General features: G+C 41.2%; 1 protein-coding gene across 12 annotated transcripts in view; it reads left to right on the forward strand.

The window, feature by feature from the left end:
- Positions 1-27,221, forward strand: part of LOC147113459 (uncharacterized) — a 364,793-nt gene that overhangs the window by 309,520 nt on the left and 28,052 nt on the right. For 6 of the 12 annotated variants that reach the window (XM_085994578.1, XM_085994584.1, XM_085994585.1 and 3 more), the window contains 7 exons: positions 193-346; positions 11,462-11,602; positions 11,771-11,860; positions 16,024-16,080; positions 18,450-18,602; positions 18,941-19,017; positions 22,336-22,379. In XM_085994578.1, coding sequence (XP_085850704.1) covers positions 193-346; positions 11,462-11,602; positions 11,771-11,860; positions 16,024-16,080; positions 18,450-18,602; positions 18,941-19,017; positions 22,336-22,379 — 716 coding nt within the window. Of the gene's footprint in view, positions 1-192; positions 347-11,461; positions 11,603-11,770; positions 11,861-15,995; positions 16,081-18,449; positions 18,603-18,940; positions 19,018-22,335; positions 22,380-27,221 lie in introns of those variants that run through there. The other 6 variants (XR_015079214.1, XM_085994579.1, XM_085994581.1 and 3 more) reach the window with 6 other exon arrangements.

Raw genomic sequence — 27,221 nt, forward strand, 5'->3', positions numbered from 1 at the left:
ATATGTTTTTCTATGTGCAATATCTAATTTCTTGTGTTTGTCCACATTAGAAATTGGTAATGCCTTTGAAACTTACGGTGATGCACATTGATTGCCTTTCACAAATGCTGATTTAATTAAAATCTGATTTAAGATATTTTCTATTGTATAATTAATGATGCTTCTACAAGTGGATTACAAATTATTTTTCAGATCAAGTTTAGATGATGCAGATGATGGTGTGTCTTCTGCTGCAAATAAACTTTCAGTCACACGACCCTTGGCTCCCAGCCAAGAGGCACATTCATTTGATAAATTGAAAGACATGATGGATTCTCTGAGCTTATCTCCAGCAAAATCTGACCTGGTGAGTAATTTTCTCAGTACAGCAAGTCATGAGCGAATTGATCTTACTCCCGTTTCTAAATGGCGTTATTTTTTGGTATCTCTGATGAAACACTCAAATTCAACGCAAACATCGAATAAAGGTCAACATTTAGTTATTAAATGAATGGTGAATTGTCAGCTGTGTACCAATGCACTGGTACCAACTGGCAGGGTTTGCACCTTACAAATGATTTTTACTCTATTTCAGTTGGGTTACTGAGCAAGGCATTAATGTCGCTTATTATTGGCTTTGACGTTGAGAGTACAGATCAATGTTGAGGAACAAAGACCTTTGATCCAAATGTTCTTTTATTGTCACTCACCTTCTCATCTTCATCCTTGTCAAGTTTTTGTGACCACAGAGGCTGTGCTTGTTCTGAGGCTTCATTTGCAATTTTTGTTGAGCGCAAAGTACTAGACTTTAAAGGAGACACTGACTGACATTGGTGCTCTGTGATTGAGAGGAGTTTATAGAACAGTTGTGGGAAAAAAAGACTTGCATTTATGTAGCGACTTTCACGACCACCGGACATCTCTAAGCGCTTTACAGCCAATGAAGTACTTTTGGAGTGTAGTCACTAAACTTAAAACAAGACCGTCTGTTTGGATCCAGAGACATTTTAACATTTAATAATCGGTGAATTACAAAGTACTACAGTACTTACAGCACAAAAGCGGGTAATTTGGCCCAACTGGTCTACGCTAATATTTATGCTCCACATGAGCCTCCTCCCACCCTACTTCATGTAACCCTATCAGCATATATTTCTATTTTTTGTTCCCTTATGTAATTATCTATCTTCCCCTTAAATGCATTTATGTTATTCGCCTTAACTACTTTACGTGGTAGCAAGTTCCATATTCTAACCACTCTAAAACAGATTTATGTAATGCATAAAGTAAGTTTCTTTATAGCCTACTCATTGGCCCAGAGCTATTGGTACAGCAGGTATTGTGTATGACCAGCTGCAAATAACAAACGTGCAGGTTAAAATTGTGTGCAGGACTGATGAAGGCATCAGAGCAACAGTAAGTTATTGGTAAATCTCATTACAATAGTCTTTAATCTGGTTGGCTTGTCACAATATCCTTCAAACCTCGGATTTAAAGGTTTAGCAGACAGAAAAAAAACCAAGCAAGGTTGGTATGAACTACACAGGGACCAAGATTTAATGCTGCTTATATTACTGAGTACTTGCTGTTATGCAAATATCTCATTTCAGTATGCTTGCTGACACATGAAAGCAATGTCCATGCTAGATATATACTGTATTGGAACATGAATTCTGACCATAATGATCAAGGTACCATTTCTGCTATACCATACACTAGGGAGGAATGCTAGGGAATTGTGGCAATAATGTCAGAGGATCCATTCCTCATTTTTTCAAAATAAATGATTTTTTTAAAATACATTCACGGGATGTGGGCGTCGCTGTCAAGGCCAGCATTTATTGCCCATCCCTAAACAACTGAGTGGCTTACTAGGCCATTTCAGAGGGCAGTTAAGAGTCAACCACATTGCTGTGGGTCTGAAGTCACATCTAGGCCAGACCAGGTAAGGACAGCAGATTTCCTTCCCTAATGAATGAAGGGATCTCCACGAGCTTGGGTAAATTCATTGCAGATATAATTTTGAGAAAAAGATTTGATTTTTGGGGAAAAACATTTGTAGGTGACGTACTAGATTGTTCCTCACAGTTGTCATTGCAGATGTAGTCTTCAAATAAGTCTCCATGTACATCAGCCTTAAATATATTAAATACTCAAGAGGTGAGGTGAGAGTGACTGCCCTTGACATGGCAGCATTTGATCGAGTGTGGCATCAAGGAGCCCTAGCAAAACTGAAGTCAATGGGAATCAAGGGGAAAACTCTCCATTGGTTGGAATCATACCTAGCACAAAGGAAGTTGGCTGTGGTTGTTGGAGGTCATTCATTTCAATCACATGACATCACTGCAGGAGTTCCTCAGGGCAGTGTCCTAGGCCCAACCATCTTCAGCTGTTTCATCAATGACCTTCCCTCCATCATAAGGTCAGAAGTGGGGATGTTCGCTGATGATTGCACACTGTTCAGCACCATTCAAGACTCATCAGACACTGACGCAGTCCGTGTCCATATGCAGCAAGACCTGGACAACATTCAGACTTGGGCTGACAAGTGGCAAGTAACATTCGCACCACACAAGTGCCAGGCAATGACCATCTCCAACAAGCGAGACTCTAACCATCTCCCCTTGACATTCAATGGCATTACCATCGCTGAATCCCCCACTATCAACATCCTGGGGGTTACCATTGATCAGAAACTGAACTGGACCAGCCATATAAATACTGTGGCTACAAGAGCAGGCCAGAGGCTGGGAATTCTGCGGCGAGTGTCTCACCTCCTGACTCCCCAAAGCCTTTCCACCATCTACAAGGCACAAGTCAGGAGTGTGATGGAATGCTCTCCACTTGCCTGGATGAGTGCAGCTCCAACAACACTCAAGTAGCTCGACACCATTCAGGATAAAGCAGCCCGCTTGATTGGCACTCCATCCACCACCTTCAACATTCACTCCCTCCACCACCGGCGCACTGTGGCTGCAGTGTGTACCATCTACAAGATGCACTGCAGCAACTCGCCAAAGCTCCTTCAACAGCACCTTCCAAACCAGCGACCTCTACCACTTAGAAGGACATGGGCAGCAGACGCATGAGAACATCACCACCTACAAGTTCCCCTCCAAGCCACACACCATCCTGACTTGGACCTGTATCGCCGTTCCTTCACTGTCGCTGGGCCAAAATCCTGGAACTCCCTTCCTAACAGCATTGTGGGTGTACCTACACCATATGGACTGCAGCGGTTCAAGAAGGCGGCTCCCCACCATCTTCTCAAGGGCAATTAGGGATGGGCACTAAATGCAGGCCTAGCCAGCGACGCCCACATCCCATCAATGAATTAAAAAAAACTTTTTTAAGATCAAAAACAAGGAACCAGCTCAAGAATGCTCAAATCAGTTTTCTTGGGTATAAATTATATAGAAATGTAAAATGTGACTTGTGTAATTTAGGTACACTGAACCCCTTGCATTAGGACTTGTTGCAAATACTTATTTACACTAGCACAAATTTTCATTGAATCAAGCCCCTTGTCCCTCATAGTGCAGCAGTGTCAACAAGTCTGTGGGATTTGTCGTTCACTGCTGGAAAGAAGTGTAAAAATAATGGCCTGGAAATTGCAGTCAGAGGCTTGCCGCCTGCGTACGCCTCCGAACCGCAAGAAAACTACGTACTTACCTTGTGTCTCTGGAGCTTTGGACTCTTGCAGTCCTGGGCCTGCAGGCATACGCCTGCGGGAAGGCCCACACATCTCAGGAGCACATGGGGTTCGCAAGCATCCCTGGAATCACATGGCCCGGCCCAACCAATGCCTGGGATCACGTGACCCGGCCCAACCAATGCCTGGGATCACATGGGCCGGCCCAACCAATGCCTGGGATCACATGGGCCGGCCCAACCAATGCCTGGGATCACATGGGCCGGCCCAACCAATCCCTAGGATCACATGAGCCGGCCCAATCAATCCCTGGGATCACATGAGCCGGCCCAATCAATCCCTGGGATCACATGGGCCGGCCCAACCAATCCCTGGAATCACATGGCCCAACCCAACCAATGCCTGGGATCACATGGCCCGGCCCAACCAATCCCTAGGATCACATGAGCCGGCCCAATCAATCCCTGGGATCACATGGCCCGACCCAACCAATGCCTGGGATCACATGGGCCGGCCCAACCAATCCCTGGGATCACATGGGCCGGCCCAACCAATGCCTGGGATCACATGGGCCGGTCCAACCAATGCCTGGGATCACATGGGCCGGCCCAACCAATCCCTAGGATCACATGAGCCGGCCCAATCAATCCCTGGGATCACATGAGCCGGCCCAATCAATCCCTGGGATCACATGGGCCAGCCCAACCAATCCCTGGGATCACATGGCCCGACCCAACCAATGCCTGGGATCACATGGGCCGGCCCAACCAATCCCTGGGATCACATGGGCCGGCCCAACCAATGCCTGGGATCACATGGGCCGGTCCAACCAATGCCTGGGATCACATGGGCCGGCCCAACTAATCCCTAGGATCACATGAGCCGGCCCAATCAATCCCTGGGATCACATGAGCCGGCCCAATCAATCCCTGGGATCACATGGGCCAGCCCAACCAATCCCTGGGATCACATGGCCCGACCCAACCAATGCCTGGGATCACATGGCCCGGCCCAACCAATCCCTAGGATCACATGAGCCGGCCCAATCAATCCCTGGGATCACATGGGCCGGCCCAACCAATCCCTGGGATCACATGGGCCGGCCCAACCAATGCCAAAGGGGATTCCTATGATGCTTATGGGGATTCCATTTACGTACGGGATCCCCATAAGCATAATAGAAATCACCTAATAAATACAATTTCACAGCACTTAAATAACAATAAATGATCACAGGTTAAAACTTAATTAAAATACCATTTAATTAAACATTTAAAATAAAAAAATTAATGTTTTGAAAAATAAATTTAAACATTTTTAACCAGGACAAAATTGACCAAAACTAATTTTAAATGTAAGTGAATGTTTAAATCATTTAAAAAATGTTATTTTAACATTTATTTTAACCCTTGCGCTGGTAAAAGAAGACCTCATGCCTGCTTTTACCTGGCGTAAGAGTTTCCTGGGTATTCGCTCTGCGCCAGCCAAGGTGAATTTACAGCGATCTGTCAAGGAGAAACTTGACAGATCGCAAGTTCCGGGTTTTCGCGCATGCACAACGCAAGCGGAAACCCAGAACTTGTGGGGCCATTCACAGCACTTACGACGGCACGTACCCCATCATAGGCCCTGTAAATTCCGGGCCAATATGGTGTAATTGACTCTTTAAATGTCCTACTCCTAATCTATGGTTTTCCTTAAGATGTGCATTTTACTTCGTTTAACTTGATAGTAACTATCTTGGAGGAATCAAATAAATTGTGTCTCAACTTGATTTCATGTAAAACAGACTTTACAACAAATCGATTTTTCCAGGCGAAAATGATTCTGATTTTAGTGCTACTTCTGTGACTATTTCACTTAGCTCTAATGTTAAAATCACAAATAAGACATTCTTTTGAGGAATGTGCTTTTGGAAAACCTAGTATCTTTAAGCCTTGTGTGCTTTACAATATTCTTGTCTCTAAGGATCACTGGTAATATCTTTTTTGACTGTACAATAGAGTGCTTTACAGATATTGAATGTGGTGCCTGGTATACCAGCCAGTGTGATATGTAAAATAGTTATGCTGTGCCATTGTGGACAATACTACATTATTGATGATTGAAAGTTGGCCTTAACCTAGTTTTAAACATATAGGGCCGGACCCTGCTGGAGCGGGGCATCTTGTGGCGTGCTCCGTTAGTTAGACTTCTTTCGGCGCTCTTCAGCTGAGAAATCTTTTGCGGCGTCTTGCTGGAAGTGCGAGTTCATAACGGCGTGGCAAGGGCAGCAGGGTATCTGGGACCTCAGTGAATGGTGGGACCAACAGTGTATCTCCTTAACCAATGAGATTTTAAGAATTGAGAAAGAAACCAAGGAATGGCTGAAAAGGAAGTTGAATTAGGGTGGGTGAATTAGAGTCAAATCAGGTACAGAAAGTGAAATAAAGCGGGGGAAAGAAAGATTGGATTAAGAGAGAGAAAGAAAAGAGACAGAAAGGAAAAGTAAGAAAAAAAAGTAAAACTTTACATTAAAAAAATCTCTAAGACCAATTCACCATCTGAAGGAATAAGACTCCACAGTTTAAACTGTTCAATATCTGGGCCAGAGAGGTTGATTGGCACTGCATTAACAATTATCACATAATTAAAAAGGTACATGCGCTGGTAATTACCAGCCTTAACTTTCTGTGGCAAATTTAACGAGTGATTAATGTGCAAATCCAGCAAGTTCTTAAAAATAATGGGGAGGCTAAGGGTGAGATACCGTTTGTGTGAAGCAAATGGCGGAGCAGTGTAAATCGACCAGCAATTTCTGGAGGTTCGCAACGCGCGCCGTATCTCTTAATCCCCTGAATTTGTTGGCTGATTTGCACATTAATAACAGCGTGCGTTGTACACACATTGTGATAAAAATAATAACTTCCGGGAAGTTATGTCATCACTTCCTGTGAACTGTGAACTATGAACTATGAACTATGAACTGTGTACATACCTCACTTCCTGTCATGTGTCACTTCCTGTTGGACTGGTATAAATACTGGTCTGTTCAGTATTGTAAGAGGCTTCTACCAGAGGCATGGTAAAGACCTCTCTTGTATATAGTGTGTTTATAAGTTACTTAAAGCTTACTTTAAAGTTACTTGATGGTAAGCCTCCTTTTTCTTACATCAATTTAAGTAACTTAGTATTTACACTCACGAATACTAGACCTTCGGACAAACTCGGAATTAAGGATCCAGGGAACCACCCATCATGGAGAAAATCCTTAGACCTATTCGTCTGGACTTGGACCCGAATGCACCAGCAGCTGGCAGGGTATGGAAGCATTGGTACCGTACTTTTGAGAATTTTCTGGATGAATGTGAAGCGGATGCTCCTGCTAGATTGAAGATACTTATCAATTATGTGACCCCAAAAGTGTTCGAATATGTTGATGAATGGGATAATTACGATGAGGTGATTCGGGCACTTAAGAAACTGTATGCCAAGACCCCAAATGAGGTCTATGCTAGACATCTACTGGCCACAGCCCGACAAGGGCCAGGGGAATCAATTGACGAATTCCTGCAAGAACTTCGCAGGCTCAGCGTAGATTGTAACTTCCAGGCAGCCTCAGCTGAGCTGTACCGCCAAGAAATGATTCGTGATGCTTTCATCTGCGGGATTGCCTCTCCATTTATACGCCAGCGTCTACTAGAAAGTAAAACACTTGAGCTACAAAAAGCTTTTGACCTAGCTTGTTCACTGGATTTGGCAAAGAGAAATGCAGACCTCTATCAGCTGCCCAGATCTCGATCTGCTGCTGTAGCTGCAACCAGACAATTCAAGCGGTCTCAGGTGAACCCTATCATGGGGGAATCTAATTCTGATAATTCTGATGAAGAAGAGGAGGACGACCCCACTTTAGCAGCCTCTTGGCAATCTAGGAAGGAATGCTTCTTTTGTGGAGATGCTTTTCACCCTAGGAAAACCTGCCCTGCTCGCAATGCAATCTGCAGTTATTGCGGGAAAAAAGGACACTTTGCTAAAGTTTGCCTATCAAGGGCCTCTACGAGGGCCAATCCAGCTAAGGCCTACCGAACTGCCCCAATTAGGGCCTATCAAGATGCTCCAGCTAGGACCTATCAAGCTTCCTCTCGAGCTCTCTCCCGAAGAAGCACACCGAGAGTTTTAGCCACTCTCTGTGCAACGACACCAATTACAGCTGCTTGCCCACAGAACCTGTCTCATGCTGCCACAAAAATTTCAATTAAAGGGCATACCTTAGATGCCTTAATTGACTCAGGAAGTACTGATAGTTTCATTAAGGAACAGATTGTTGCGAAATTGAAACTACATGTCTTCCCATCGGACCAGGCAATTGCGATGGCCCAGTCATCACTTAATACCAGAATCTCCGGCTTTTGTGTTGTTGATATGACACTTCATGGTCGTATGTATCCCTCCACCCGACTTTCGGTGCTCAAGGACTTATGTAGTGATCTCCTCTTAGGACTGGACTTCCAAAAACAGCATAAGAAACTCACCATTGAGTTTGGTGGATCCAAACCCGGACTTACTATTTCTAATATACCGTCTAAATTACCATTTTGTGCATTATCAGCAGCTTCACTTGATGAACCCTCATTATTTGCCAGTATTCCGCCTCAATGCCAACCGATAATAACGAAATCGCGGCGCTTTAATCAGGAAGACCAATCTTTTATTGCGGCTGAAATCTCTCGACTTCTAGCAGAGGATATCATTGAACCATGTTCGTCGCCCTGGCGGGCTCAAGTCGTCATTGTCAAGAACCCTCTAAAACCTCACAAACAGCGACTATGCATCGATTATTCGCAAACCATCAATCAATATACCGACTTGGACGCCTACCCATTGCCACGCATTGATGATATGGTTAATAAACTGGCCGAATACAAAGTGTTCTCAACTTACGATTTAAAAAGTGCCTATCATCAGTTACCCTTGAAGGTCTCAGATAAGCAGTACACAGCCTTTGAGGCTAATGGACGGCTGTACCAATTTCGTCGCCTCCCATTCGGGGTTACTAATGGAGTGGCTGTCTTTCAACGGGCAATGGATGGCCTGGTTAAGCAGGAAAACCTAAGGGACACTTTTCCCTATCTTGATAACATTACCATTGCAGGTCACGATCAACAGGAACACGACTCCAACCTCCAAAAATTTCGGGATGCCCTCCATCGCCGTAATTTGACCCTGAATGAATCCAAATCTGTTGAGTCGCAACCGACCATCAACATCCTTGGCTACTGCGTAGGCAATGGTATCATTAAGCCAGACCCAGAAAGACTTCGCCCGCTCCAAGAGCTCCCGTCACCTAAGAATCCGGCTTCTTTACGTCGGGCTCTCGGTCTGTTTGCATACTACGCTAAATGGATTCCTCATTTTTCGGACAAAATCCAACCCTTGCTGCATGCTAGATCATTTCCACTGGGAACAGCGGCTGTTGCAGCCTTTAACCTTCTCAAAAAACAGTTGGAGAAAGCGGCTCTTCACTCCATTGATGAGAATCTCCCTTTCGTGGTTGAATGTGATGCCTCGGAGGTGGCGATCTCGGCTACTCTGAATCAGGAAGGTCGTCCTGTAGCATTTATGTCCAGGACCTTACAAGGTGCCGAGCTACATTATCCTCCGGTTGAGAAAGAAGCCACAGCCATCATAGAGGCAGTACGGAAGTGGAACCATTTTCTAGCTCGCCAGCACTTTACGTTGATCACGGACCAACGATCAGTCGCCTTCATGCTCGATAATCGAAAACGAACCAAAATTAAGAATAATAAAATACAACTTTGGAGGATGGAACTGGCCTCTTTTGGTTATACCATTCTCTATCGGCCTGGCAAGGAGAATGTGGCCCCGGACACCCTCACACGGGCATTCTGCTCCACTATGTCATCCTCCACCCTCATGGATGTCCACAATGGTTTGTGCCATCCTGGCGTTACGCGCATGCTACATTTCGTACGATCACGGAATCTCCCTTTTTCCACTGGAGATGTAAAGAAAATATGCTCAGAATGCCGGCTTTGTGCGGAATTAAAACCTCAGTTCTTCCGCCCCTCAGATGGTATACTCATACATGCAACCCAACCGATGCAACGACTTAGCATCGATTTTAAGGGCCCAGTGCCCTCTTCAACTCGGAACACATATTTGCTCGCCATGATCGACGAATATTCACGTTTTCCGTTTGCCTTCCCCTGCTCCAATATGCTGGCGTCCACCGTAATCTGCTGCCTTGAGCAGGTATTTTCTCTCTGTGGCATGCCGGCTTATATTCACTCAGATCGGGGTCCATCCTTTATGTCGAGGGAACTCAAGGACTACCTCTCAGAACGGGGAATTGCTACAAGCAAAACAACACCATACCATCCCATCGGAAATGGGCAGGTAGAGAGGTATAACGGTATCATCTGGAATTCCGTACGTCTCGCTTTAAGATCTCGGGGCCTACCAGACCAGCAATGGGAAACAGTGCTTCCGGATGCATTGCACTCTATACGGTCCCTGCTTTCTACAGCCACAAATACTACACCTCATGAGCGGTTCTTTGGATTCCAGCGTCGCTCATCTCATGGGACATCACTCCCGTCATGGCTAACTACTCCTGGACCTGTATTACTCCGAAGATACGTTCGGACGTCTAAAAATGACCCTCTTGTAGACGAGGTCGAACTAACCGATGCCAACCCCACCTATGCAAACATACGATATTCCGACGGCCGAGAATCTACCGTATCATTACGGGATCTGGCTCCCTGCCCACCAGGACCTAGTGGGACATCGGGTGATGGCATTTCACCAGGAAACTCTTGGGACCTATCGGGTACCCCTCTCCAGGATCCTGATCGGACACCAACTAGCTTGGTGCCGGTAGAACCCCGTGCTCAAGGTTGCGACCCTCCCAGTACCACGCATGAAAGTACTGGTCTGCCACAGACCAGCTCTGCACCTCCCTCTGAACAGAGGCAGTCTGACTTTGAACCTATTGGGGCTCGTACTCGAAGCCATGATCTCCCCGACCCTTCACAGGGCAATCCAGGCCACACGGACTCTGGCCAATGGCCAACCGCATGTAAGCGGACCAGCGACCCTCTACGACGGGAATCCAAACGGGTGCGACTCTTCCTTGTTCGGCGGCTGCGGACCAAAAGGTAGACCACAGCCTCCTAAACCTGCAGGAGGGAAGAATGTGATAAAAATAATAACTTCCGGGAAGTTATGTCATCACTTCCTGTGAACTGTGAACTGTGAACTATGAACTATGAACTGTGTACATACCTCACTTCCTGTCATGTGTCACTTCCTGTTGGACTGGTATAAATACTGGTCTGTTCAGTATTGTAAGAGGCTTCTACCAGAGGCATGGTAAAGACCTCTCTTGTATATAGTGTGTTTATAAGTTACTTAAAGCTTACTTTAAAGTTACTTGATGGTAAGCCTCCTTTTTCTTACATCACACATCATTATTTTTCCAGCAAGTTTCCGCCCATTAATCTTGACAGTGGAAGCATCAATTACTGTACATATTTTATTTCTTGAGGTAGACTAATTTACATTCAAAACTGAAAAATATAAGTGGGCTGTAAATTTAAAAGGAAATATTGGATTAATATTTCTATTGGAGTTGCCTTAAAACTTTACCAGTGGTTAAATCAAACCAGTGAAGAGACTTTTGGAAAAGCTCTAATTAGTTACGACATTCAAGGAAGTATTATTTATTAACTTAATTATAATTCACCTATGTCAAAGTAGGTCTACAGGATTAGATTACCAAAATTCCTTATTCCTGAAACATTGCACCTTCCCTACCCTTCTGCGCAGGCAACTCCTGAGGAACCAGTTGCCTCTGCAGATGCCTTGTTAAGTAGGATTATAGGACACACAGAAGTAGATGATGAGCCTGACTATCTGCAGCCTGACACAGCTGAAAAGAACCCTTCAGCATTTGCGTACAAGTTACAGGTTTGTACAGAAAGTCATTTAATTGTTTAATCACTTCTATTTGTGTTTGTATTCATTTTCATATCCATTTCTGTTTGTTCACCAACCATTGATCACAGTCAAAGTCTTACACTATTTTTTTTCCAATACTGCTTTTCTATGGATTGTTCCCTGCCAATTCAATGCCAGGAAGAGCTAGTGTATGCAGCCATGAGGATAGAAGCACTGAAGCTAGCCAAACAGCTTTCCAACTCTCCCAGCAGCTCCTTAGATTATGAGGTATCCCATAATGCCTGGAGTGTTATGTTTGTAGTGCACTGGCTAGTGTGTGTACTAATTTGGTCAAAAACTTTAAAGCATGTGATTTTTTCTACTTTTCAAATAAGTTACTTAAATATATACTGGTTCTAAATGTCACCTTGTTCACTGCATGTCGGAATACAATGTTATCTTTTGTTCCCTTTTTGAATTATAGTCTGATATTTTTCTTGTGCTTTGTGCCACAGTAACTGGAGTGTGACTTTACACGCACAATATATGGCAATGTAGCAAGCCTAGGGGGTCAAACAGAAACTTTCATTACCTTTATTAGCTTGCTGGATTTGTCCCAAACTCTCTTGTGACCTCCTATACTTTGAAAAGTGATAGAATACACACCTTATCAGATCATGGCTTGCAGAATTATTTTGTTTCTAAAGAAAATGGATAAGAAGTAGCATAGACAATACAGCAATTTACAGGACTTCATCTATAACCTCCTAGATACGAAAATAACAAATGACGCAACTCTCTACTAATTCTTTCAGTAAAACTCTACCTGAATCAGCATGCATAACTTAACTTATATATGGGATTTCGTCAAACCTATGGAATCTCATGTCCTATCTCAATAGGCTCAGAAGAACTGCTGAACTGGGAGCAATGCTCCCTGAGATATATCCCTGCCATCCTTTGAAGTTCAAACCTGCAATGCAAGGCACCCTCAATGTGTCTCTCAAATCATACAGCTGTTACTCACTGGATACTTAGATGACAGATCTGCCTAATTCAATAGACTGATAATTACGTCGATAGCTAACAGGAAATATTTCCAAAAGCACCTATTCAAACACCCAAACCGGGCCACTGCCTACCTAATAGCAGCAAAATATCCATTCTACACTTAGTTATGAAACCCCTTTGGACTCAGTGGGCTCTCCGTGCAGTAAAGCAAGTAGATAGACAAAGTTATAATTAAAACATTGGTGTACTAACACCTTCCTAAACTCCTGCAACATTTTGTCTCTGAGTGTCCTGGTGCTGTTGTGAATTCAGCTGGATTTGCTTTTTCAGTAAGCAAAATTTAAAATGGACAGGCCAGTTCCCAGATAGTCATAAAAATAATGAGACTTGTTTCTGATCTGAAACGTGATAATACTTCCTATTCACCACACTTTTGTTAGGGACATTGACTATAATTGTCTGTAAGCATGTGGCAAAAATAGTCCACCGATTCAAAAGGTTAGAGTATCAGTCTTCCCCACGGTTAAAAAGGAATAAGTTTTTCTGTGAGGGAGCATTTGAGGAAATTCATATTAAATGGGTTTTACTGCATAATTTTCCAATATTCTGCAGTACTGCAACACCTCTTCCTCAGGGCAAGGCACTGTAACAGTATAAGTAGCCACTTGATGAAATGGAGAGAGTGCTTATTTTATGGAATGGAAAGACTAATATCTTGTGGCTAAGAAGCCCATCTGTCACACCAACTTCTAGCAATTTACCAACTGAATGAAGAACAGATATATGATTGTCAGGCATGATAAATGTATGACTGACTTTGTATTGCTATGTTTAATAGATTTACCTGCCATTGTGAAAATGGCTGCTGCTTCAAAAAATGTTCAAATACATCAGATGAGAAAGGCTTCAAACAAGTTGTGGTTTTTCTTGTCAATTGGTGTCAAATATCTGAATATTTTTGATAATTTTAGGCTTTCAAAGAACTAAAATTTTACAACAATCAATATCAATGTTGCTGTATTAAGTAGTTCAGTTATGGTTGGTTTGATAGGTTTATAGTCTGGGGGTTAAATGATAATTACAGTGGTAATCTAGTTTATTTTAAAGGTTTCCTATAGTCATTCTGATATGCTGATATGTTGAATAATAGCCTTCTAAGATTATAAAAATGCATTCTTTAAAAGGAACAGGTCCTAACCTGATTAGTACAGTAACCAGTTATCAGCAATATTCTTCCAAACTAGGGTTAAAATCAAGTGAACATTTTTTTTTTCTAAAAGGGGTCTTTTAAATCTTTGTCCTTTGGAAACCAGCTTAAATAATGACACCCTCAAGGAAGAGAACATGGAGTCAATTGTTTAAGATGACAGCAAGAAAAGTATTTTCATAAAATATAACCCAAGAATTATTGCACTAAATGTCAGTGGTTTGGGACTCTGCAAATTATGCTCAGCTATTCATTTCAAAATCTGAAATTATTTATATAAATGTCATCATTGCATGACATCAGACTCAAATGTGGTTTAGTTTGGCTCTGTGTTTATAAACTGGTTGTGTGGTATCCTTAAACGTGGCAAGTGGACTGTTTTAAAGTGGCAAAAGTTAATTATTTGTTTTCATATTTTTAAAGTTACTTCTTCAAACAAATTTAAGTGAACTAAAAACAGGGTCTACCTGTAGATTCTTCAGATTTTGCTAGATTCTGAAAGCTGTTGAGGATAAATACCTCCCTTGAGCACTTAGCTACATGACTCAATTTCTACCTGAAGGATATGGTTTGAAATAATGGAGATCATTTTCAACAAAGCTGGCTGGACAGTAAGCTGGCGGTGCAGATTGCACGCCCGTTGTAGAACCTGCCCAATTTTTATTCCATTGAAATGAATGACTGGTTCTACAATGGGTGGGTAATGCGCTCCGCCAGGCAGCTTTGTTGAAAATTACACCCAGTAGTCAGGAACACCAAATTAGACTGTTAATATTCAATGTTCTAGTCCTCCATTATTCCATTAGACTGCGATCATTTCTGGGGTCCTAACTGCTGAAGGAGGACTGGTGAGAGCTCTGATGAACTGTATAAGTCATAATTATTGTGTGCTGCAGTATTAGTCCAATACTGTACCATTTTTATATGTTTTTTGATAGATTAAACCTAAACGTTGAAACATACTCCTTTGATACTAAGGAATTTTGTACAATTTGGTGCATTATTTCTGTGATTTAGAGATAAATTTGATTAGTTATTTTAGCCTGTTGAATCTTCGGTCTGTGCGTACTATTTTCTGCATGTCTGAGGTGTGTGTGGGATCACAGTATAAGGCTATGCTTAGTGAGGTAGCAGTATTTAAGTTTGTATCATTGTTCATTCCTGGGCCCATACATTGTGCAGGGAGCAAAGTAAGAATGTGCAGAACTCAAATTGTAAGGAACTATTGACCAGACAGTTGAAGGGAGAAAGAATTGTTGCTGAAATGCATATAAACAACTTTGGCATGCATTCTTTTTCATATTAAGGTCATCTCACTCATTATGATGACTGATGGAAGTTCTTGTCAAAAGTGAAGGCCTCGTGACTCTTAAGCATACTTATCTCTTCACTTTTTTGTCCAAGTGAAAGAAAAGTGGGGATAACTGCTGAAGACTAGTTAAATAATTGAAGAACAGTGATGGAAATTGAAGTCAGTGAAATTGGCTGATATCAAGAGTAGGGGGAAAACAGGAACAGGAGGCCCCGGTTACTGAGAAATTCAGAACAAAACAGCATTGTGTCTGATGCTTTCATTTTTGTCAGCATAAATGGCATAGAACACAAAACTGTAAATTGAATCTAGTTTAAGATAGATTACTTCAATTTAAACTGGACCAAAAAATGTGATGCAGAAAGTATTTTACAATGGTGACAGCTTTCATTTCTGTTACATGATAAATTTATTAGTTCCAGGCAAAGCCCAATATAAAAACACCACTATACTCACCAGAGTAACTGGTATAGCATGTATAATTAACAAAGAATTAGATCATTCAATCTGTGACTGATATATGCCAAATTAATGTGTAAGAAATCCAATGATCATTTTATTCCTTTTGTGCCAAGTTAAGAACTCATTAATGTAGGTAATCGGGCCTTTCATTCTCATTTTCAGTGTCACTTACCCATTTTTAAATGTTGTGGTAAAGGGGTAAAATTCAAAATACACTAGATTCAATTACCTTTGCAATAGTCATAGCATTTAAAAGTAAATCATCTGAACATGTGGCAGAAATCGATGCTTTCTTTCCCTGACTGGCTAATACATGATTTAGAATGAAATGTAAATGAAGTGAAAATTGTATTTTTACATGTTAGGAATAGCAGAGGTAGAGTTATTATCTGGGTTTGTTGAAAGTTTAGTTACCATGTCACTTTCTTCAGTTTCTTTCACTTGTCTGCATGCTCACAGATCAGAGGGAGAAGTACAGCCCGAAGACAATGGGCCAGTTTTGGTTCACACTTACAAGTAAGAGTTAGATTAGGACCTTTCCCCAATATCAATAACCTGTTTTATAACATTGTACGACAATATCACAATCAATGCTTATAGCATTTGGATGTAACAATATCTATTTTGTTATACGAGGTGTATGGAGTAAAATTGTGTTTGAATTTTTAAAATGGCTGCCTTATAGACTGCATCTGGAATTCCGGTAACAATCGAAGCTAAATATTTCTCAAGAACCACTTTGGGTCCAAAGGTATTAACTAGCTGAACGTTTTCCCAAACAAGCTAGATTGTAGCGATTTTATTAGAATATAGAAATTAGTTTTAGTTATGACGCAATCCTCATTTGGCTTAATTTGGAGTTGGAAGTCTCAGTATGGTGCCTGCTGATGGTTTGGCTTAACTTGCCGAAAATGTGTAAAATTAGATACCTGTGAGAGTTTTATTTTAATTTTCAAAGGACAATGTTGAAATAAAGCTCTACATGGGAAAAGGAGACATAGACCATCTATATTGGTACAAAGCCCAAAGATTTATTTGGTGTTATAATTAGTACATCTTAAATAATTGCACACCTTATAATTTGTACATATTTATAGATTTTAAAAAGTTACAGTGTGCCCTACAACTAAAAAAAAAGAAATCATTCATTGTCCTGGTACTTGAGGTGGCAATAATGGAAGAGATTTTCTTATTTATTTTTATTCCATTCTTTCTGTTTAATTTTTTTATTCGATCTGTGAAAGCCAAAACTAAAGGATTGTAAAGGCACTTGACTTCATAATGACACCCGTAACATGCTTCTGCTTTGATCTTCAAAAGCTATTCTAATTAATTATAGGATGAATTCTTGACTAAGCCGTGATTGAGTTTGTATTCCTCTCTCTTTGTCTGTTGAGAGATAAGACTATCATTTGAGTCCAATAACTTCTTCCTCCTCAGCGTTGCCTTCATGCTGTCTTCTCATGTCAGTAGTATAAGGTAATGCTCCCTACAGGAAACAACCTTACGTTAATTAAGTCTTTCTGATTGTGGCATCGCTTAAGTATTCCTAATTGTACTTGCTGTCAGAAAATTGATTTAGTACACAATATTTGTAGCAAAGATCGGCAGAAGCCAGCTGCATTTTTAAAATACTAATTCTTTCATTTTACATTTCATTTGTAATTCAGCTATCACATGTAGCTACCATCTCACAGCTTTCTAAACCAAAAGTGAAATAAAATATAAAACACTGTTTTAAAATAAAACTGTGTTTTCTTTTGTTGTTCTGTTGCCTATGTAAACCTAGAATTTGTCAAATTACATTGGTATTGTCTACTGAATGTACTAACCTGGATTTATTACTCATCTTGCTTGTAGTCTTTTTATTTTTTGTTCAAAATTGTTTATGATATACTTTTATACAGTAAATATATTCAGGTTTGTTTCATTCCATGAATTTTCAATTAAGACAAAAATTGATCTTTAACCTTTAATCACCAATAGTATGTTTACATGCTGTCAAAAATTGTATTTATACTATTTTATAAATGTAATTTAAAACTACAAAATATTTATGTTGCTGCGCACTTCTCGAGATCTGCAGCCAAAGTAGAAAACAGGAAATCCCATCGTCCCATCTGTTGTACCAGAAAAGTTTAACAAAGGATGTTTGGTACCGAAAGGGTTTAACACTTTCCAGTTGACTCTTAATTAATGAGTAACTTGATTGCTAAACTACATTCCAATTCAATTGCAAAAAGGTTATGTGCCACATTGCTTTCCAGTCACTCCTGCTTAGTAGAATAAAACAGATCCTGTCGATGCTTATCAGTAAGTATTGCTTGACCATTGTCAATTCAACAGCAATGATTCGACACCTCAACATATGCAAAAACTGCTATTTGTAGAAGTACTAAAAGTGAACTATTCTATTTTTAGATTTGTTAAACAAACATTTAAATAGGATGAGGTACATTTGATACAATAGCAAAATACTGCGTATGCAGATATATTGATGATCCTTTTTAGACTTGTCTAAATTTGGAAGTTTGGTGCCACTGTTCTTGCAGATGTTTCTGAAAACATTTGGCTCCAAGGTTATTTTGGATGAAACTGAAGTTTACACTCTTCCTACAATATAACTTTTGACATTTCATTATGCATTACCCATCATGCTTTACTTCCGCTAATGTAATTCAAAAGAGTTTTGCAACAACATTAGAATGGCACTTTGACCGAATGCTAATTTAAACTGAATGATTAACTTAACTTTAACAGAGCGTTCTGGAAATTTGACCTTGCAAGGCAGTGTCTTTTTTTTTCACAGCTTTTAAGTCAGAAGTAATACTATATACACTCCATGTAAAGTTGATGTTTTTTTTTGTATTTTGCATTTGTTGCAGCAAAGAGACAGTACACCATCAATGGACACTCCCATCACAAAGGGTGCGCTGTACTCTAGAACTGGTGACAGTGAGGCTGATGACACTCAAGTAGATGGACACCACTACAACCAAAGAGATTTGGATTCTGCTCTGAGAGCAGCTAGAGAGGAGGTAGCTCATTCACCTTGAAGTAAACTTCTGTGAGAGTGTGTGTGTGTGTCTGTGTCTGTACACATGTGTTGGATAAGTTTAGTTTTAAGTAACTATTTTAATGACGAGCTGTTTTTATATTTTAAAACAAATTAAATAAAAATCTGAATCATTTCCAAAAAGTTATTTTTTGTCTTGGCTTTTCTTAAAGAATTCAATTTTTTAATTTGTTTTTTGACCCTTTTTACCTTGTTTCTATGCATTTCTACTATAGCTTCAACTTTTGTTTTAACCTAAACATGCTCTGAATCTTTTCTCATATGGTTCCTCAGTTGTTATGTTTCCTCTCATTGTTCCAGATTGTTGCTAAGGAAAGAGAAGCGGCAGATTGGAAGAGGAAATATGACGAAAGTAGGCAAGAGGTTGTTGAGATGAGGTAGGTTGATAAAGATCTGTGAGTCGAATGCCAACTCTGTAAAGATGACTGTAGAAGTGAATATGTAGAGAATTAAATTGAGGACCTTCTGTAGACAAACATGGTTAGGCATGTCGACCAGATTATAATATACTTGAGGGCTTCAAATAATGCTACAAATTTCAAATATGAAGCTAGAGAAAGTTTACTGGTTGAGTTTATATTGTTTACTAACTATCATAGGCACCAGATTGTGCCTGTGTCTCTGCGTAATCTGATGGGAAGAGGGAGTATTTTACTTTGCGATACTGAACCAGGATTATGATGCAATCCGTTAACAAGTGTGGATACTTACTGAGAGTAGAGCACTGTCTTTATAAGTAGTGCTCCTGTGTATATATAAAAACTGTAACATAGCTGAGGGATTAAGACGATACTGTTATGTACAAGAGTAACATGACCTGGTAGATCCTTATAACAATGTGAAGCTTAAAGAGCAATGGCGAACTTTTAGATTGTGTTGTAGTGTAATGAAGTGCACATTATGTAATGCTGTTACCTTTAGGGAAGATGTACTGGCAAATCTGGTAAAAACAAGTCCATTATTTCCTTCAGTTGCCAAATGTTCTGGTTAATTATAATCCAGTGTTCTAATAGTCCAGGTTAATAATAGAGGGCTTCTCAATGAAATTGAGACTGAGGTTGAGTAAATAATGCCTTCGGGAGAAGAATTATGTAACATTCCTCACTGTAAATGTGATTTAATACTGGAAAGACCTTATCCCAAACTACATAAAATCATGGTTAGTTAATCTAAGATTTAGGTAGACGAACAACAGCTTAAATGAAAAGACTATGCATCAATATAATGAGTGTTTTGTACTGTTCTGAACCAAGAACTGGAGAATATCTTGCAGCAACCACAAAGTGTACATTATATACTGCAGTTAAGAATTTTTTAATACAAGATTTTGTTTCATATAAAACATCTCAAGAAAATCCAAACAGCAGCCAAAGCCTCATAGATTGCCAACAGCCAATGCTGTTCTTGAGCTGGCTACCCTAAATCTCAGAATAGTTCCCACTTTAAAAAAAAAATATTCCTGTATATGGAGAGGTGTCTAACTTCTGTCTGTCACCTTTCTCTGATGGCTGTTTTAAATGAAACACAGCGGTAGCAGAAAATGATGAGCAAGGAGCAGAAATCTGAGGGAGATATTTGATTCAAAATGGAAAGATGAAAAGCATTGTGCATCCCTCCGCCATGTTTGGAAAAACTTCAATCTCTGTGACACTGAGCTTCATGATCTAGGTTGACCTAATTTGCAGATTAGCCTGAGATTCTCCCTGTATGGGGGGAATTATACCTGCCCTCCCCACCCGGCAGAAACCAGGTGGGGGGTGCAGTTACAATGGAGCAAGATATATACCCGCTAGCCTTCCATCCCAATACTGTTTAAATAGGCAGATCAGATCCCAATTACATCATTGGGACCTGACTGCAGTATTAAACCAATTCTGGGGTCCCCGTCCTTGTGGCTTCCCTGGAGTAGGAGCTCAGGTCAGAAGAGGTTTTAAAGAGGTAGGTTTTTAATGTTTTTTGTAGTTTCCTTGTGGCCCAGGAGGAGCAGGAGTACTCCTCTGTGCCCGTCAAGGACACCTTGGGCCACCCCTGCACCAGGCTTCCATCCCCTGCTCCCAACTATGATCGCCTCTGATCCTTCCCCCAACCACTTGCCGTATGCCAGGGACCATGCCCTGTAGTCCCCAGCGGCAGCCTCCTGCCACCCGAAATCGCACTCCCACCCGCCGGCCTCCTCATCATCCCCACTGGGTTTGAGCGGGAGACGGTCTTGTATCATGGTGATGTGACACAATCATTGAAATCAGCAGGACCTCCCTGCTGCCACCCTTGGATGGACCTGTGCCATTTTCGACCTAGAGTTAAAATCGAGCCTTGTGCATTTAAGAACAGCGTTCCTGTTGCTGGCAGTTCTTTAAAGAGTACTATCCCTTCCAAGTCTAAAGCATCTGTTTCTAGTGACCATATTGAACAAATTTGTAGTTGGCAGATTAGAGAGAAATTGGAATTATTTCACTGCAGATATACAGACTTTGAAGTACTATCTTGTGACAGACTGACTTCAGTCAATATTTATGCTTTCTAAGTGCCTAAAATAAACTTTTCTTGATTCCCAACTATTTTCTAAAGGATGCGTCTCATTGACAGTGCTGCCAAGCACTTTGTTGGGATGGGTTGGTTTAGGCCTTCTCTGTGCATGATCTGCAAAGCTTGGTATTTTCTTCCTAGGCTACGCTATATAGTAGGAGACTCTTGCTACAGGCTAGTGACAGCTTCATTAAGGGTGTTGAAAAAAAGTTAAATTAACATAAAGCTTACTATAGTGCAAATTCCCTAGAATTGTGTGGGAAATGCACCATCACTGTGGGTCCACATAAAATGGGAGCATTACTTTGTGGACATTGGCAGTGAGTTTCTAAAAAGTAGCTGGATGTTGACCCACCTTGCAGTTTTTACTATTTGGGCTCCTTTTTTTCGGCATTTTGTTTAATGTATTTGTTTATTTTGTCTTTGACATTTTTTTGCACTTTCAAAAAAAAAGGTTTGTTTGGGGTTTTTTTTCATATCAGCATTTCTGGGAGCTCAAAACACATGTTAAGCACCCTACATTGTGAGGATGTGCATTCCTCATCCTGTGGAAGCTTGAGGAGGAGGAAGAGTTGCAGAGAAATGATCAGAGGCAGGTCAGTTTGCATCTGAAGTGGTCTACATGGGACTGCCATTTCCCAAGAATGCAGGTCGACAGACCACACCAAGAAAAAAAGGAATACAATAAGGATTTGGTTTTGTGGTGGCATTTATGGTTTTTCTCTGTTCTGTTTATTATTCGTGAACCATTGATTCCATATTTTTGTCATGAAATCACATTTCAGAGGCAGCATATCGTATTAAATATTTAGCTCAAACACGCCAAATAGCATGTAGAGTTTATTAAAGATTCTGAGCATGTTCACTCCAAAGAAGATCACACAGTTGCCATTGGATCTGCTTTTCGTCTTAATTTTTAAATACAATTCCATTGAGAACATGCACATATAGAAGAAACAGCCTTTGTAAGATTTTGTTGCTCGATATTTAATACTATCAAGGCAAGTATTCTTTCAGAATGATTTCCTCACCACATCTCTTTAAATGCTTGGTTTGGAAACTTTTAATATGGTGCTGTACAATATTAAAAGGTGTATTGGACATCAATCATTGTAAAATTGGCATGTTTGTGTTCACACTCTTCTCACTGTAGCTTTTCTTGTCTACAGGCGGATTGTTGCTGAGTATGAAAAGACCATTGCTCAAATGATAGGTAAAACTTGTTTCTTACATTGTTAAACATGGTGAACAGATTAAGTTAAGAGGGAAAAGCAGCTTAGTGTTTGGCTAAAATCTAAAATGAGATATTCTAACTTTGCATCTGGGTACATTTCCAGAAGGGAGTAAGAAAGCTTTCAGCTTGTGTTGCTTCATCCATGAAAGGTTAATCTCTAACCATGAAAACTCATTCCTTTTGCACTCGGCTGCATTGTATTTTGCTCCTATCCTGTGCATGTTGCAGCTGTTCAAATATATATCTTTTATATTGCATAATTCCTGTGACATACCCAATATTTTACAAAGAGATCCTAACAGGTCAATACCTGGGTTGATACAGCGCTGAGAGGATTGTGGTCTGAAATTGCCCTTATGTCCACTAATGTTTTTATAATTTGGCTTTAATTTTATGTGAGCTGTGGGTTTTTTAAATTGCCGGTATCTGTCAGCATTGACAAGTATTGATGAACTAGTCATTTGTTGGTGATGTTTACACTGGAGTATTAGTGATTACAGTATCATTGCTACAAATTTTTCCAGAGGTAACTTGCAGTTAGTTATGAGGACCAGAATATTCTCCATTCTGTGCCATGGATACCAGGTTTGAGGTCTCACTCTTCAACCTGCTCATTTTGCTTTAGTGGCTGTACTATGTCACTCCTCAGTGAGTTTGCAGAGTCTTTCTCTTGCTTGTCTCCATCATCTTATTTTATTTCTTTCTCTCTTCCTTTCTTTTTCTTTCTCTCTCCTTTTACTTTCTCTCCTTTTTCTCTCTCTCTTTCTCTCTCATTTTTCTTTTTTCCTCCTTTTTCTTCTCTCCTTTTTCTCTCTTTCTCGCCCTGTCGCTCCCTCTCACTCGGTCTCTCTTTATCTCCTGTTGTGCTTCTCTGTGCCTCATCTTCTAGTACTTGTAGGAATTATTTCTGACTCTCACACCTCCCATGTTAGGTGTTAGAGTGGGGTTCGTAGACCTAAATCCACCGTAACAGAAAATAGACGCAGATACACTGGCTGGAATTTTAAGGAGGAAGGCGGGTTGGGGGCAGTTGGAGGGAGGCTCTGAAGAGATTGGGAAACTCGGCTGTGCCTAATTTGCATGCGAGGCCTCGGTTTCCCACCCATAGCCAACCAGATTGAGAGGTTGGCTGGCTGCGGGCGGGTAGGCCTGTGGCCGCACCGAGGAATGAGGGAGGGTTTGCGTGGGGGCTGGGCCGTTAAATGGATGGATTGGGGTGGGGGGGTGGGTCGAGGATCGGGGGTCGGGCTGGGCCGTTCAATGGATTGGAGGGGGGAGGGGGTTAGAGGATGGGAGGAGATCGGGCCGGTCCGTTAAATGGATCGGGGTTGGGCAGAGGTTTGAGAGTGGGGGGTGGGGAGGGAAAGAGAGGATCGGGGCCGTATGATTGCGGGGGGTGGGGGGGCGGGGGGGCTGGTGGTGAAGGGAAGATCGTGGCCAGTCACCGGAGGATCAGTGGGGGGGAGAGAAGATCATGGATGGCCACCAGTTTATTGTGGGCGGCATCAGCATCATCACTGGGGGGAGTGATTGGATGCCTCGTGAGGGGCTCTCTGATCACGGGGATAGGGTTAGGCAGGGACCCTGGATCCAGGAGGTACGTATAATAGCACTTACCCCCTGGATCCAGCAGTCCCCGTCTTGCTGTAACTGCCAGGTTTCACAAATTGTGTGAAACTCGTCCACATCCACAAGATGAAGGTTAAAAAAGAGGCTTCCAGCCTCATTATAATATTTAAATGGATGTTTCGCCCCCTGGGAGCAGGTTGTTCGCCCGCCCCCGTCCAGCACCCACCCACCACATCCCACCTCCGTTAAAACCGGAAGTGGGCGGGTTGAAAGCGGGTTCAGGTCGGGATTCACATTTTTAACAATTTAACTACCCCCACGCTCCAAACCCACCCATTTTTTAAGGTTAAAATTCCCCCCACTATCTCTCACAGAGATCTTTTATTTAACCACTAACACACGGATTAAATAAGAGCCCAACTTAACCTGTTTTAGAGTCTTCAAGTGCCCGGTGGCCAAACCTGCGATCATTTCAAGTCTATTGAATCTTTAGACGTCTTCTTTCCTTTAGACTAGGACACATTGCAGTAAAAAAGCTAGATATTGTTTTAGGTCTTGTATTCTTTGTGTTCAGACTTCTCGTGATTCTCACATGTACATCTCAATAATTGGTTCCTTCAAGCATGGCTATTCCCCTTGTTATTCGTGGTTGGTTTAAAGTTTAGTGGGGTTACTTCATCATGCGTGTCACTTGTTGCAGTTAATGAGGGTTTTGTCTTAAGACAGTGCTGGTCGGTTCCGCTGGTCCCATAGCAACCCCAGATTTGTCCTTGGTTACAAGCTGCCTTTTGTCTGAGTAACGCCTGTTAAAAACATTCCTCCATATTCCTGTTTCTTAATTTGCATTTTAATGTGGTTTAGCCATCATCAAAAGTTCTCTTTCGTATTAAAGTTCTTCTTGTTGGTAGGGATGTTTAAAACAGATTTTCCTTCATTCTCTTCCTGTTCGCACTTTTGCTTTTCACTCTTCTCTCCCCTCGTCTCTTTCTGTTACTTTTTTCTTCTGCTAGTCCCTCTCAGTGCTTCTCTTTTTCTGTTTCCTGTATACTCTTTTACTTCTCAATTTTCTTCTTTTTTTAAATTTGGGCTGGGACATGTGGGTAGTCAGTGTGGGAGGGGATGAGGCATCTGGCAGCATGTGGTGGGTCACTGCTGTGGAGAGAAATGCAGCTATTGCCACAGGCCGGGTTTTCCGGTTGCAAGTATGGAAAGGCATCCAGCCAGGGATGCAGGCAGGGATTGTGGAGGCACGGTAAAGACAGAGTAAAATTGGTGACATTTAGCTAAAAGGTTAGTATAATGGTAAATATACTTTTGCTGCCTAAAACAGTTTAAACTGAACAGCTAAATTGTGATATAGGGAGTTAAGGGTGGCCAACAGAGGAAGTATTAAAACTTTTAATATTTTGTAGATATAAAAATTTGAAGGTTTTCTATGAGCAGTTAGCTTCTGATTGAGTTTCTACTTTTGGTTAGGGTGCAGGAGAAAGAAGGAACAGCAAAAGGAGGAGGAAGCTGTCGTCATTGTGACTTTTGTGGATTGACAAATAGTTCCCAAAAGCTGCTGTTATAGAGCATAAATGTTCCCAAACTTTTAGCACAACCGAATGCTAGTAGATCACCATAAGCCAGTAAGCTTAATGTTTAGTCATCTCGGTTGTTTCCTTATGTTGTAACTTGTATTCAAACTCTACAAACTGCTGAATTCTTCAAAAACCTAATTGAAATTTATGTAATTTCTCAACCTTTCTTTTTGAGGTTTTTAGTCTTCCTTCACTGTTATGTAACGCTATTAGTTTCTTTTTTTAGCTTTTTCAAAAATCTGCTTTAGTTTTTCTTCCTCTCTTCCCACTTTTGCAATCGCTGTTTTTTTTTATTTTAAATTAAAAAAATAAGACTTGTCAGAGAGTGATTTTTCTGGTCCTTTCTAACAGGTTTTGAGTGCTTTTTTTCTGCTTACCTAACTAGTTGCCTTTTTCCATTATGCTGTCACTTTGCTTCTGGTCATTTGCTTGCAATGCAAATAAGGCAAGCCTGGTAAGTAATGCTTTTAGACACTTTCATCACCAACTCCATGCAGATTTGTGGGGGGGGGGGGGGAGGCGGGGGCTTCATTTTACAACTACTATTTCCTTTTGTGAAAATGTATTGAACATGTGGGGCATGATTCCCTCAATGATGAATGCTTGTTTAAGACATAATGGCAGCCTGTCCTGCTAGAAATGCAGTTTTGTTTCTATCTCAATTGCTAGCTCTTCCAAGTGCAGATTGTTACGTTCATTATAATTCATTATATCAAAACATCTGCTCACATGTTTTAGCGAATCACTTTGCTACTGCTAATCTTTTTAAAATCTATTTGTACTGTTTTATAAAATCATAGAAACTTACAGCACAGAAGGAGGCCATTCGGCCCATTCCACCTGTGCTGGCTTTTTGAAAGAGCAACCGTACTTAGTCCCACAACCTACTTTTTGTCCGTAACCCTGCAAGTTCCTCATCCTCAAGTACCCTGTCCAATTCCCTTTTAAAATTATTTATGGAATCAGCTTCCACCACCTTTTCAGGTAGAGCGTTCCAGATCCCGACAACTCTCTGAGTGAAATAAATTCTCCTCATCTCCCCTCTAGATCTTTTGCCAATGATTTTGAATCCATGACTTCTAGTAATTGACCCATTTGCCAGAAGGAATAATTTTTCTTCATCTTCTCTATCAAAACCTCTCATCATCTTGAAAACCTCTATTAGGCCAACTCTTAGCCTTCTCTGTTCCAAGGAGAACAGTCCTAACTTTTCCAACCTTTCCTAATAACTGAAGTTCTTCATCCCTGGTAACATCCTGGTAAACCTCCTCTGTACCCTCTTCAAGGCCTTGACATCCTTCCTATATTCTGTTCTATTTACTTTACAGCAAAAAGTTTGCTACATTTCACAACGTCACCAGTCTGCCTCATTCTGTCCCATCCTGCCATTAACCAGCTTTGTAACCATAGTGACATATACTTGCAAAAAGCAGACTGATTTTTTTTGTCCTTTTTTTTTACTTTCCTCTTTTATTCCCCTTCAATGGATTTCCCACACCAAGATGGTGAACAGGTGAGTTTCCACTTTATAACTGGCTACTAGTAGGTTTGTGAGACCAGCGCTGATTTTTCCCTCCATTTGTGGCAAATGCCTGGCTCCTCCTTGCTGCTTCCCTGTCGCAGCATAGCTGAGATCAATAAGTCAAGCTGTGAGGAGCCTGCATGCTAT

Source organism: Somniosus microcephalus, chromosome 8 (genome assembly GCF_052327205.1).
Source record: "Somniosus microcephalus isolate GS21.2 chromosome 8, FLI_Smic_1.0, whole genome shotgun sequence".
Classification (NCBI taxonomy): Eukaryota; Metazoa; Chordata; class Chondrichthyes; order Squaliformes; family Somniosidae; genus Somniosus; species Somniosus microcephalus.